This window comes from Mustela nigripes, chromosome 7 (genome assembly GCF_022355385.1).
Source record: "Mustela nigripes isolate SB6536 chromosome 7, MUSNIG.SB6536, whole genome shotgun sequence".
NCBI lineage: Eukaryota > Metazoa > Chordata > Mammalia > Carnivora > Mustelidae > Mustela > Mustela nigripes.
In genome coordinates, this window is record NC_081563.1 from 110,947,513 (window position 1) to 110,961,697 (window position 14,185).

General features: G+C 46.3%; 1 protein-coding gene across 2 annotated transcripts in view; it reads right to left on the reverse strand.

Annotated features, from left to right (window-relative positions):
• Nucleotides 1-385: 385 nt before the first annotated feature.
• Nucleotides 386-14,185, reverse strand: part of LOC132021769 (attractin) — a 149,082-nt gene continuing 135,282 nt past the window's right edge. Inside the window, exons 27-29 of one of the 2 annotated variants that reach the window (XM_059406627.1) lie at nucleotides 12,396-12,503; nucleotides 7,173-7,287; nucleotides 386-4,867 (exon numbers count right to left, since the gene is read on the reverse strand). In XM_059406627.1, coding sequence (XP_059262610.1) covers nucleotides 4,743-4,867; nucleotides 7,173-7,287; nucleotides 12,396-12,503 — 348 coding nt within the window. In that variant the 3' untranslated portion in view covers nucleotides 386-4,742. Of the gene's footprint in view, nucleotides 4,868-7,168; nucleotides 7,288-12,395; nucleotides 12,504-14,185 lie in introns of both variants that reach the window. The other variant, XM_059406631.1, reaches the window with a different exon arrangement.

Below are 14,185 nucleotides of genomic sequence, written 5' to 3' on the forward strand. Positions count from 1 at the left end.
CTGGACTGTTCCCCACCCCTGTCGGCCCCCACTCTGGGAACCCTCCCCACACCAGGGCAGAGCTGCTCTTACACGGCTCTCTCTCCCCAGCACAGTCATTTCAAGGGCAACGCTGGCTACAGTGGGGACACTGGGAGTCTGCTCACAGGCTGCGCAGGGCTCCCTGTACCCCTGACTCCAAAAGGTAGCCAAGGGGCCCACCCTGCTGGTTTTATACCTTGACCGTCACTGAATGCCAAGGGCTTTCTCTTAGACAGTCTGAAAACTGGTGACCATTTTAAGCATTTCCCCCCTTTTTGTAAGGTTTTAATGATCAAACTGTAAAAATAAAGGAAGAGAAAGCAAAACAAAAAATCAAAATTCAACGCTCGGAGCAACAACCACATTTTTACCAGATCTACTTTTATTTCAGAAGGAAGTTTGTATTATAGTATTTACTTTTGTTTATATACAAGTTCTTCACATTTGTGTTTAAAATGCACAGACCTCCCTTAATTCTCTTGTTCCTGCTTAAATTAGCTGTTATTTTACAATACAAAAAATACCAAAAAATTGCAGTCCTAAATGTATGTATAACACCCACAGTCCCCAGCAATGAAATAGTTTACAATACTTACTCCATATTTACATGAGTGCAAGAGATGCTAAATTATACATATTAACAAACTAAGCTTGAATCCAAACCAAAAGTAAAAACAAAAACAAAAACCGTAAATACCTATAAAACAAAAACATTTCCAGAGCCAGAATTAATTCAACGAAACAGGCTTCACTAGTGTTTAGAATGTTTTGTGCACAAATTTCAGTTACTGAAAGTCAATTCCATTATTGCCTTTGAAAGAGAAGGCGCCAGTTCTCTCCACTCCAGACCATCTCCCTGCAGGTAAGGGTGTTTAGGAGTTTGGATGATTCCGGGAAAATGTCTCTCGGCAGGCCTGCCGTCACGGTGATTTTTATGATTGGAGCCAAGTTTGGTAAATTGGGCTCACATTTCAGACTGAGAACTGGCGCTTGGCCCAAGGACAGAACTTCTGCCTTCCTGGGTCTGTCCTCAGGGCGGCCAATTCTCACAGAAACCACCAAGAGAAAAGTTCTCCTGGGATGAGAGGCGCCGAGTTGGGTTTTGCTGTCATTCCAAAGAGCTTTCCATCTTGGTCACTGCCCTTTGCGTTAGCTTAGGTTGTTAGTAAGTGCTTAGTGAGTATTCATTGAGGGTGTGGATGGTTGAAAGAAACTAAAGGATCCAGGGTGTTCTCGAAAAATGATACCAGCACCCAAGGAAGTGAACCCCCAACCGCTCCTCAGATACACTCCGTTGAACCGAAGGAGTGAGGTGCACTGAAAAGGTCCCATGTCTTTTTTCTTCTTGTAAGCTCGCCCCAGACCTCCCAGTGAGTATCCCATCGGGAGCTTCAGGCCCGATGTTCTGCTGTTTCCTGCCCAGGGCGGTTCTCCCTCCAGGTTGGCTCAGGGAGTACCTATGGTTTGCCTTCTCGCTACATCTCCTCCCATCTCTTAGAGGTGATCTCACAGGGAACGCAGACTTCTCCGCAAACTCTAAGAGGACGAGTGGGAGATGGCCAGGCGGCCAGGCTGTGCGCGCTTCTCCGGGAGGAAACGGAGCTATCCATCAGCGAACTAGCCACCCTCCTCCCACCCCCGGTTTTCAGCACTGGGAATCACCCTCCTAGGAAACGGTCGTTCAAATTGTGGACCTAACGGAACAAAAGGCAGCCTGGAAAATCCCTTTCTAGAAAATCTGATAGGGTCGTTGAACTGAGAGACTAAGAGAAACGCTTCTCAGGACAAGACTGGTCATCCCTGGCCAGACACAGCACCAAGAGGCTAACAGATTCATGACTCCCTTGCAGAGCCAGCAGTGGTTGACAGCAACAGGCCCACCGCCTTTGATGCTCCTCACATAACGCTGTTTGAATGGGCTCCAGGCCTGATTTCTCCTTTGTGTACTGACGGACGATTTCTGTTTTAGAATCAACCGATTCGTACCAGATGCATCTGGACACACTAGCATGATGGGGATGCCTCCCCCCCCGCCCCCCGGTTTTGTTATCAATGTATCAGGGCCCAACGAGAGGACTTCTTCAGACCTGGATATCGGTATGTGGCACAAAAACATATCAGGTAAAACTCAGACACCGTTACATTTAATAAAAATAACATTAACATAGTTTTCTGTTTTATGTACACTCTGAAAGTCTGAACATTCTGGACACTACTGTATAATTATGTACAAGTGCAACATCAATGTTTTCATGACTATTTTAACTTATATACAGGCTCTCCTGTGACACGCAGCCGTCTCTCTGAAGTTCCAGATGATTCCCTCTGGGTAACTGGCTCCTAAGCCGAGGGCCTCCTTCTCCTGCCACTCCCTTCCTCTGGCCTGAGCCCCGAGGAAGCTGTTTGCCATTGGCTGCAGAGGATAAGCAGGTGGATTCAGCTGTTTCTCCACTGTTGGAGCATAAGTAAACATCACTTGCTCCTTTTTCCTTCCTTTTTAAAAATAAACTATCTTTTAGGAAAAAAACAACAACAAACCAGGTGGCTATGGGACACGGTGCATGTTATTTCAAGGCCTGGGAACCCATGGGGAAGAGACTTCTTTGGCCAAAGAAATACTGGTCCTTTGAACAAACAAGGATTTTTCCTTGTGGGCGTTCCTTCTCCAGCGGCCTCCCTCTCTCTGCCAAGAGGCCTCATGGCAATTACAGGGGGAAGGCGCCAGTCGGCGACAGGCTCTCTGTGGGTGCCGTGATGTGGAGCAGGGGTGTGGGAAGCTTGGAAGAGAAGGGGTCTTATCTAGAATTGTCTGCTCTTTGCCAATGATGTGTAAAAGCAGCTTTTTGAGAGGAGAGTCTCCAAGTAGAGGTGTTTTGTGCATCAGATAGTGTTTTAGGGTTCAACTTCCATGGAAACATCTTTCCAGGAAACTCTTCATGGGTGAGGGGTTGGTGCTGGGAAAGAGACAGCACTCCTACTCTAGGCACTGCATTTAAAGGTGAAATGCTGCAGTCTTTGCTCTTTCGAGGTATTAATTTCTCCAAACTCACAAACGAGTGTGGTCATCTAGAGATCCATCCCTATGGGATAATGCCAGAGAACCCAAGTTTTGAAGTGAAAGGGAGACCTGGGGAGGCTGCCGCATAATGCCAGAATCCAGAGCACCATACACAGGGACCCCACAACCCGCAGGCAGCGGGCTGCGGAGAAGAGCAAGACCGCCCTGCCCAACTTCAGTGTGGTCACTTTCCACATGGCATGGTTATTCCGCCTCATCCATTTTCTCCATGTGCTTTTCATCCTTCTCGGTGGTCACTGCCCTGCCCACAGCCAGCACCCAGGGCTGGGAAGGTGGATGCGGGTGCCAAGCTGAGCCTCTCCTGGAGGAGAGCGGGCAAACCAAACCGTTCCAGGTCCTTGTCCAGGCTCTGGCCATGCAGTTCCACCCGCAGCCTGAGGATGACCCAGCAACTCAGGGCAGGCTACAGGGCACACTGCTGCTCTGACGCAGGAATCCCAAGCGCTGGCATGCTCTTTTCTGCCCAAGAGAGACACGTGACATGGACGAGTCCCTTCCTCAGTGGTGTCCTGGCAGGAGCGGCCAGAAGGACTGGAGCCAATGTCAGGCCTAGAGTGGAGGGCGGGGGGCAGGGGGCACAAGAGGACCACACCTTATTTAGTGCTCGTGTCTTTTGACAGCAACATCAGCAGGAGCTTTCACAGTTTGGTCATTTCTGCTTTCCTCTCAGTCCCTGCTGCTAGGTTAAACGTTCCCTGGGGTGAGAAAATTCTTTCCTGGCTGCAAATTAGATTTTAGAAAAAGAGCAGATTGCCAATGGTAGCTATTTAAATTTTGTAAGAATGCAGGAATGCAATTATGGAAAAACTTAGGCTTACTAACTCTCCAATTGCTAGATCTATTTCAAGTCTAGGCACTTAGTGTGTGTGTGTAAGTGTGTGTGTGTGAGTGAGAAAGAGAGAGAGACAAGAGAGAGGGAGAGAGAGAGACAAAGGGAGAGGATTTCAAATGGATTAAGACTAAATTAATCAAGTTGCTATAGAAAACTACCTATTACATCAGTTTACATTCTAGGTAACACTGCTGACCTTGACATTTAAAATAGCCCCCTTCTATCTTTGTTTGATATGATTCAAAAGAGATGGACCATTGTGAATTCTCAACTAGAAAAAAGCTACTCCCTGCAAGAGAGAGATCTGCCTACGTCGTGCGAGAATAAGAAGCACATCTTTTAAAAAAGATAGCAGGCTTCAGATGAGAACAAATTCATTCATCTGACTAGTTTTTAAAAGACCATGGTTCAAGAATGACTGTTGGTGAATGTCTACTTGTAAACACTACATCTTTTGTGTTTTTTTGCAAGTTGAGACGGCCCCAAGAACAGTTTTCCGCAAGTGAACCTGAGTGTCGCTCCCAGCTCTCTCACTGGCTCTGCCCCGGCCTCCTCCAGCAACAACTGGATCCCCCCTGGACCTGCTATTCAATCCATTATTTCCTATGCAAAAGTAAAAGGTTAGATGCTGGAGCACAGATGGGAGAAACCGGCAAAGAAAGCTTGTGAACATGCAGAGGAGTCGGATGTGTCGAGGGTTTCCAGTCTTCGGCCCGCTCCACGCAGCGTCTCCCCGCCTGCCCCCTCCCTGCAGACGGCGCCGGCACGCCGCCCCCCCAGGCTCGCTCACGGAGAGTCCCCAGCCCAGCCTCAGATGCAGGTCCCGGGCTGCGCGGGGGGCTGCTGCTTCCGGTTTCTCACGGCTCCTGACTTCTCTTTGTACACTATTGGCATCTGCTGAGAAATGTCCACCAGGGCGCTGGCCACCGCGAGACCTGGGGGGAGCCACGGGGAACACACGGTGAGGAGCAGTTTGCTTTGTTTTTAAACATAATTTCAGAAGACAGTTTTTTGTTTTTTTACATTCCTGGGGTGCAATGAGCAAATAAATAAGTACAGAGGGAAAAAAACCTTCCTTCGTTCCACACTGTGCTTCCCTCCACCCCCGCCTTGCTTTCAATAGTTTTTATATATTCTTTCAGGGTTTACTGATGCAAACACAAATGCATATACTTCCTCCCCCCCATCCCCCGACTTTTTACACAACAGATGTAGCTTGCTGTTGGGCAGATCAACGAAGCAAAGAGCTCTGCCGGGCAGTTGGAGCACTAAGACAAGAATACAGTCACGCTCTAAGTGCTACATTTTTCCTGCAGGCCTCCAGAAGGGTGCCAAGAGAAAGCAGCAAATTCGATTCATTCCACATCACCCAGCCAGCACTAGTTATTTTTGTTATCTATCCTATGGCACAGGTTAGGACAGACTCTGGGGCCAGAATCTGGAATACCTAAGGATCTTTAACCATCCCATGCCTCATTTGTAAAATGGGGACAATAACGTACAGGGCATGTGTGAGGAGTCAGTGAGTGAACCCACAAGAACATGTGAGAATGGTACCTGGCTCGTCACCTCACCGCCTCCACCACCTTTGCTTTAGGGACTAGTGGTTCCATTCTTCATTTTGTACTAGGAACTGATTCACCTGATGTTCGGTGGGGAAGGCACAGGTGTGGAGAGCTGGATTCTCAATGCATGGGAACCAGCCAGGGGAGGCTCAGAGCCCTGCTGAGGTTCTCAGAGGCCATGTTAGGGCTGCCTGTTACTTCACCTATAAAATGGAGGAATTGGGGGCAGTGGGGATAGATTTTATGTAAAGTGCCTGGTGTGCAGTGGGGAATCCACTGTTCGGAGACACTGTTTTGAGCAAAGGCAGAGCCAGGTGCTCTGGGAGTCCAGAGGAAGGACCATCTAAAATAGGGTGTAGAGAAGAAACCATCTAAAATGGGGGGGGGGGGGTCTTACTTGGGAAGAATCTCAAGCAGTGAACAGGCCTTCATCAGGAATTGAGGGAGATGGGCTGGGCAGGAAAGGCCACAGTATGGCAAGCCTGTCACTTCCCTACTCTAGCCAGGGCCTTGCTCTCAGGGAGCAGGGGCCAAGTTTGCTGAGCTGGAAGTGACAGGAGACAATGCTCCGGAGTTCAGGTCAATGCGTCATTCTGACCTTGACATGGGTAAGGCTGATTTAGGAGCTGAACTCATATTCCCAGGTGAGAGCAAATCAAGCAGTTCCCCTATGAAATGAAGACAATAAAGCCTGGCCTGGCTGAGCCTAAAGGTCTCACTCCTGAGGACCCAGAAACCATTTCAAGAGCTCAGCCGGAGGAGGCTCTGGATCTGAGGGCTGCACTTGCTGCGGAGCTCTGGGCTGGGCAAGGATTCCAGGACATACTTTATCACAGACACGAGACTTTCTCTGGCTAAGGCAACCCTGACCCTCAAAATCAGTTCAACTGAAAGCTGTCTAAAACGTATGGTGCATCTTGTCTGAGGCATCCCTCAGAGTATTCCACAATGAATCAGGATATTTCCAAAACTGTATTCCATATCTCCTTAGCCTTTGATAAGAGGATGTCTATTGAAATCATGATCTGTGTACTTGACGGAATTGCATAAAAGAAACTGGTAAAAACGTGGGGCAGTAAAGTATTAAAATATTTATGATAGTTACATGAAAAAAGAAGAATAAAAATGAGATCTATACAATTATTTCAACAAAGCTGGCCAGGGCTGGCAAGGAAAGAGAACAATGAACACTGGTGGATTGTGAGTACATTTCTAAGACGTCGTATAGGTTGTTAAAACTGCTGTTTGTGCCTTCTGTCTAAAACAGAGTGAAAGATGAAAGAAATGGAGCAGCGCTGGAAATACCAAGTTGAGGGTGGCCAGCTTGGAGGAGCTAGCTGGGGCCACTAGAGTAGGTAAGACGACTGTGGATGAGCATATGGCTGGAGGGCAGAAGGCCTCCAGTCAGGGCTGAGCACGGGAGAAAAGCCAGAGCCAGCAAAAGCGCAGCAAGGGAAGGTGTGGCCGGGAGCGTCACCACCATTGGGAGGCCGAGGGAGCGGGGTGCTCCGGGCTCATCCCTGGGAAGGAACCATGACCTCAGGGCAGACAGTGCAGGGAACACCAGGGACAATGGGATCATCTCCCCCGGATCCTCACAATGACGGGAGGTAGGCACAGGCCTCCGGAACACCCATGTTCCCGTCCTGTTCGTCACCGGCCCTCATCCACTCACCTGACTGCCCAGGAGGAGGGATTCCGCCAAGGCCTCGAGGGAGCCTCACAAACACAGAGAGGACAGCAGCTCTGTTGCCAAAACACGGCTCCAGGGCAATGGGTTTGGGAACAGTCTGGTGGGAGATAACAAAGAACTACCTAAACCGGGGTTTCTCACATGTTAATGATGCAGCCTTCATTTCTGAATTTTTTTTTTCATTTTTAATAAAAATTTAAATTCAATTAATTAACATATAATGTATTATTGGCCTCTGAGGTAGAGGTCAGTGATTCATCCGTCTTTTACCAGTCTTATATAACACCCAGTGCTCACTACATGTCCATCACCCAGCTACCCCATCCCCCTTGTGATTTTTAAAGATGCCCTCTATTAGTTTCTATTGCTGTGTAATCTTGGTTGCTTACAGCAGCACTTATTTTTTTTATAGCTTTTAAAATCTTTTTATGAACATATAATGTATTATTAGCCCCAGGGGTACAGGTCTGTGAATTGCCAGGTTTACACACTTCACAGCGCTCACCACAGCACACACCCTTCCCAATGTCCATGACCCCACGACCCTCCCCCTGGCAACCCTCAGTTTGTTTTATGAGATTAAGTGTCTCTTATGGTTTCTCTTCCTCCCGATCCCATCTTGTTTCATTGATTCTTTTCCTGCCCCCCAAGTCCACTTCCTCATATCAGGGAGATCATATGAGAGTTGTCTTTTTCTGATTGACTTATTTCGCTAAGCATGATACCCTCTAGTTCCATCTGTGTCGTCACAAATGGCAAGATTTCATTTCTTTTGATGGTTGCAGAGTATTCCATTGTGTATATATACCACATCCTCTTTATCCATTCATCTGTTGATCGGCATCCAGGTTCCTTCTATAGTTTGGCTATTGTGGACATTGCAGCAGCACTTATTTATTGTCTAGCTCGGCTGGGCAGGTCAGAAGTCCAGAAGAGCTCCGTAGAGTTCCTGCTTACAGATATAGATCTGTTCATCCCTTCCATCAGTTCTGGGAAATTCCCAGCTCTTATCTCTCAAAGGTCTCCAGGATCTTAGCTCTTATCTTCACAGGCAGAAGTCAAGTTAGCATCTGGGCTGGCTCTTTTCTGCAGGCTCTAGGGAAGGATCTGTTCAAAGCTCTTTCAGGTGCCCTCAGGTGGCCAGCAGAATCCAATTCCTTGCAACTATAGGTCTGAGGTTCCCACTTCCTTGCTGCAAGGGGCCACTCTCTTCCAGAGGCTTCCTCCCACAGTCCTTCCAGCTTCAAATCAGTGCTGGTGTGCCAAGTCCTCTGCATGTTTCCTCTTCTGCCACCACACAGAGAAAAGCCCCTCAGTGTCTTAAGGTCTCAGCTACCTTGGGATTTGTATGACTTCTGCCCAATCCCTTCAGAGCAGCACTTAGAATAGTGATGGACTGAAAAACCATGAGTGGGGAATCGTGGTGGCCATCTTTAGAACTCTGTCTCCATACCCCCAAATGTGTCATTCATTTCTTTCCATTTGGTTGAGAAAATGACTTCTGGAACCGCTGTGGCTGCAGCACAGGGAAGGATGGGGGAGGTGAGAGGACAGTGGTTTAGATTAGTGCGGTGACAGCGGTGCAGGGGTGTGCAGGGGTGGAAGACAGAACCAAAGACATGTGCTGATGGACTGATTGTCCGATGAGAATGAGAGCAAGCACGGACCAAGCACAATTCCAGGAGTTTGGCCTGGAGCGGCTCAGATGATGTACGGAGTTGGGGGCGATATGCCCAGGAGAGGTATTGGGGGGATAATATCCACAGCTCAGCTTTGGATAGGTCAGCTCTGAGACTGCTGCCAAGACAAGTGGGGACGCCGAGTAAGCAACCAACTGGATACAGGAGTTGGTGGCTCCCAGGAGAGCTCTGAGATCATGGTGTTAAGATGAACCCATGATGGAAAAGATCACTGCTGTGGTCTGAATGTGTCCTTCTAAAATCCATATGTTAAATCTTAATGCCTAAAACAATATTTGGAGGTAGGGCCTCTGAGAGGTGATTGGAGTCCTCATTAGAGGGACCCCAGAGAGCTCCCTAGCCCCTTCCACCACGTAAAGTCAGAGTGAGAAGGCACCATCTACGAACCAGGAAGGGGGCTCTCACCAGACCCTGAATCTGCCGGCACCTTGATCTTGGACTTCCTAGCCTTGAAGATTCTGAGAAATTTCTGTCATTTCTAGGACACCCAGTCTCTGCTGCTTTGTATGCAGCTCAAAAAGACTAAGATGGATATCAAAGGAGTGAGTGTAGAAGGCGTGAGAGGAGGCCCAAAGACCGAGGCGGACCTGCACCGCTCTTAAGAGGTGTGGGGAAATGGAGAGCGTTGAATAGAGAACACTGAGCCAGAGCAGCCAGAAGGTGAGAGTGTATGTGTCCTGGAAAGAGAGTCAGTACAGCATTTGATGGAGTAACCAACTGGGTCATAGGCGGTTGACATATGATGTATGGTGCCTCTCAGTACTTGCAATTTGTCTATTTTTTTTTAATCCCACAAATTGTTATTTTATCATATTTGCTTAGATGTGTATATGCTTACCATTTCATTTTCTCACTCTTCCTTCTTATTCCTCAGTCCATCCTTCTGGGTAGTTTAACTTTCTCCCAGCACATCCTGCAGACATTTCTTTTGTACAGGTCTGTGGTGCTCAACTCTGATTTCCTTCTCATCGGAAGAAATCTTCCTTCTGTCCTCATTCTTGGAAGGTGGTTTCAGGGGCATGCTATCCTAGACTGGCAGTTCTCCTCCTGATGTCATTTGGAGACATTCTTCCACACTCGCTTGGCTTCTGGTGTTACTAATGAAAAGTCAGCTTTGCTCTGTCATTTCCTTTTGGTGATCTTACCCACCCCCCAGTTATTTTTTTAATATAATAAATCAGATAACATATACCATCTTAACCTCTTTTATTTTTTAAGACTTCTTTTATTTGAGAGAGAAAGAGACAGAGACAGAGATAGCAAAGAGCACACATGTGGGGAGGTGAGGGAGAACCAGACCCCCAGCTAAGCAGGGAGCCCAACACAGGGCTCAATCCCAGGATCCTCGAAGACAGACGCTTAACTGACTGAGCCACCCAGGCACCCCCCCCCATCCTAACCCTCTTATTTTTATTTATTTATTTATTTGGTGGGGTGGGGGCGGGGAGGGTGAGAGGGAGCACAAGCAGGGGGAATGGCAGGGAGAGGGAGAAGCAGACTCCTTGCTGAGCTGGGAGCCTGATATGGGGCTCGACCCCAGGATCCAGGGATCATGACCTGAGCTGAAGACAGACTCTTAACCAACTGAGCCATGCAGGCACTCCCCCCCACTTTTCTTCCATCCTAACCCTTTTTACGTTTACACTTCAGAGGTATTAAGTATCATGTTGTTATGTAACCATTACCACAATCCATCTCCAGAACTCTTCTCCTCTCACAGAACTGAAACCCTACACCCCTACTGACTCCCTATGCCCCTCTTCCCCCCCCCCCGCCCACAACCTCCATTATACTTTGTCACTAGGGATTCAAATACTCTAGATAACTCAGAAAAGTGGAATCATACAGTATTTGTTTTGTGACTGGCTTATTTCACTTAGCATAATGTCCTCAAGGTTCACCCATGTAGCACACATCAGCATTTCCTCCCCTTTTAAGACTGACTAATATTCCTTTGCGTGTATAGGCCACATTTTGCATACTCATTCACCTACTGATGGACATTAGGGTTGCGCCCATCTTTTAGCTATTGTGAATAATGCTGCTATGAACATGGGTTCATTCCAGCAGGTATATCCAGAAGAGGAACTGCCAGATTACATGGCAATTCTATTTTTTTTTTTTTTAAGGGAGACCAATACTGTTTTCCACAGTAGCTACCTCATTTCACATTCCCACTAACAGTGCTCGAGCATTCCGATTTCTTCACACTGTGGCAATCCCACAGTATAAGTATAAAAGCCACATTAGGTCTTCTCCTTTTATCCTCCATATTCTTATCATTTGTCACAGTTTCCATCTTCTTGTCTCACTGTTCTGCATTCTGTGTAATTTCTTCAGATTCATCTTCCAGTTCAAAAATTCTGTCTTCACTTGAGTCTGACATGCTGTTTAACGTGTAAACTGAGTTATTTAAAAAATCTCAACCCCTATATAGTCCATTTTTTTAAAAAGTTTATTTATTTATTTAAGTGATCTTTACACCCCATATGGGGCTGGAATTCACAACCCCGAGATCAAGATCACATGCTCTACCAACTGAGCCAGCCAGGCGTCTTCGTATGTTCCATTTCTAATAGTTCCATTTGGTTCTTTTTAAGATCCGGTCCTTTTTGATTCATGGTCTCCTCATCTTTACAACTCCATCTTCCCATCTTTAAACATTTCAGACAGAGCTATATTGTGTGCTTGAGATGCCACTCTGACACGGGAAGTTCTGTCTAAACCACTGTCCATGGCGTCTGCTAACTCTTATTCCCAGTGAGTTGTCTCTCTTGTCCTTGGTGAGCTCTGATGGCTTGATCTTGATCTGTGGGGATCCTACATGGCTGGATTGGGGATGCTTTCCCACAGAGAGGATCTGCACCTACGTCAGCATGGTGTGTTACCAAGTAGGAACCACTTCAGGCCACACATCGTTCTGGCTTGGGTTCACGATTTGTTCTTTTTTGCGGGGAGGGACAAGAGAGTATTCCCTGGGAATTTCACCTACTTCCTCTGAGCTCAGTAATGTTTTAATAAGTATTTTAAAATTCAGGATCTATAGTTGTTTCCCCAGATTATCTGAAATATTTCATCATTTTGCTAAAAGAGAAACTTTTCTCACTTTCTTCCTCATTTCCTTTTGGAGGAGTCAGAAATATTTATATTCCATGGAATGCATAGTGACTCATAATTTTTTCCCCTTTAAGAAAATTCCCTAAATTCCTTATAAAAAGCAATGTTGCAATTTAGCTCTTTTCCAATATAAATTTGAAATTATTATGTCACAGAATACTTAATAAGAATTTGAGACAAACCATTTATATTTTCAAATTCTTTGACCACAAGAATGCTTAACAACATGAATGAAAGACTGAAAAATGAAAGCAAAAGAGTATCTGACAACATCAGCGTGCTGTCTGATGGCTAAAGAGAGAGAAAGAGAGGAACATACCATTACGAGGCAATAGAATAAGGCTCTTGTTCTCTGCAAGTTTTCGGGACTTTTGAATCATGTTCTCACCTTTATACTCCCCCCAATAAGATCAGGAGGCTCTTCATCTGTTTCCAAGGCAACATTTACGGAGGCAAAGGGGCGACTGGCCATCTGCTGCATCTCTCTTAGAAGTTGCTACGAAGTAATATTGTGGCAAGTGTTAGCAGACCGAGTGCTGAGGGGAATTTAATAAGGGATGCAACATATTAAAAGTACCTCATCCTTCCCACTTCAAACAAATCAAGTCCAAAACGATATTTTTTAGACAGCTGGAGAAAACTGGACACAGACCAGGTATCATTGGGATTTGCTAAATTTTGTTAATGTGATGACAGTACTATTATCGTATATTAAAGAAAAAAAGGTCCTTACTGGTTAGAGATACAGGATAAGTACTGATGGACAGAGTGCTGTGGTGCCTGCTTGTTAAGTACATTAAATAAATGACGTAGCCCTGTCTCCTCGTGTTTTTATTACTAAAGCCAGGCTTTCTTCCTTCCTACTGAAACTTGTACTTAGACCACAGATAGGAATGGAAAGAGCTCTCTGTTCCCAGGGTGGGTATAAGTTGAAAACAAAAACATGTGAAGTCTGGCAGAGTTAACACTCCAAAACCCAGCTCAGCGCCTTGCACATGGTGGGATCAATATATATCAATCATGTATCATTGAGGATATTAGCACTCTGGGCACATCACTGAAGCCTGGAGATCGGTCATGCCATGGAAGACAACCAGGCCTGCCTTCAAATCGCCCACTTGGAACTATGGTAGGAGACAGAATCTTAGTCTGGATAGATCAGGGCTCTGTTTTAGAAGGATATTTTTATCTTAAACATTTTCTTAAAACACTAACATTCTACATCTCGTCAAGCTGTTGGTCCACTTACTCAACAAATACAAGTGGCAGCCCTACTTTGGGTTCTGCACTATTCCTGGAGCTGGAGTCACAGCAGGACAGAGCGCCCACGCTCCTCCGGTTTGCAAGCTCCTTTGGGAAGAGTGCAGGAGGTAATGTGTGTAGGCGTCTAGTGAGCACTTCAGGAGTGTCAACTGTTATGACTTCTGTAATAAATCCCAGTAAGTCATTTCTTCTACAAATCCAAGAGGGATAAGCCATGACTGAAGCTGGGGAAATGCCGAAATATATTCTCAACAGCCGGGTTCACAGTTACAGAGAAATTTTAAATGGCAAGGGGAAAAGCTTAGTTAGTTTGTTGATAAACACTGTTGTCATAAGCATACTTTTCTAGGGGTGGGGGAATTCTTAAAGAAGTTTAATCTGGGACTTCTAAAGAAATTTAAATGATTTAAAAAACAATATGCTGGGGCACCTGGGTGGCTCAGTGGGTTAAGTCTCTGCCTTCGGCTCAGTTCATGATCCCGGGGTCCTGGGATCAAGCCCCGCATCGGGCTCTCCACTCAGCAGAGAGCCTGCTTCCCTTCCTCTCTCTCTGCCTGCCTCTCTGCCTACTTGTGATCTCTGTCTGTCAAAGAAAAAAATAAAAAAATAAAAATAAAAAAATAAATAAAAAACAATATGCTGGGGGAGTCTGGGTGGTTCAGTGGGTTAAGGCTTCTGCCTTTGGCTCAAGTCGTGATCCTGGGGTCCTGGGATCGAGCCCCGCATTGGGCTCTCTGCTCGGCAGGGAGCCTGCTTCCCTTCTTCTCTCTGCCTGCCTCTCTGCTACTTGTGATCTCTGTCAAATAAATAAACAAAATCTTTTAAAAAAAAATAATATGCTGAAGAAACTATTGTTCTTACGGAACCTAAATAAAGCCTATCCTAACCCTGCAAGGTAGGAATCTTCTAATTCTT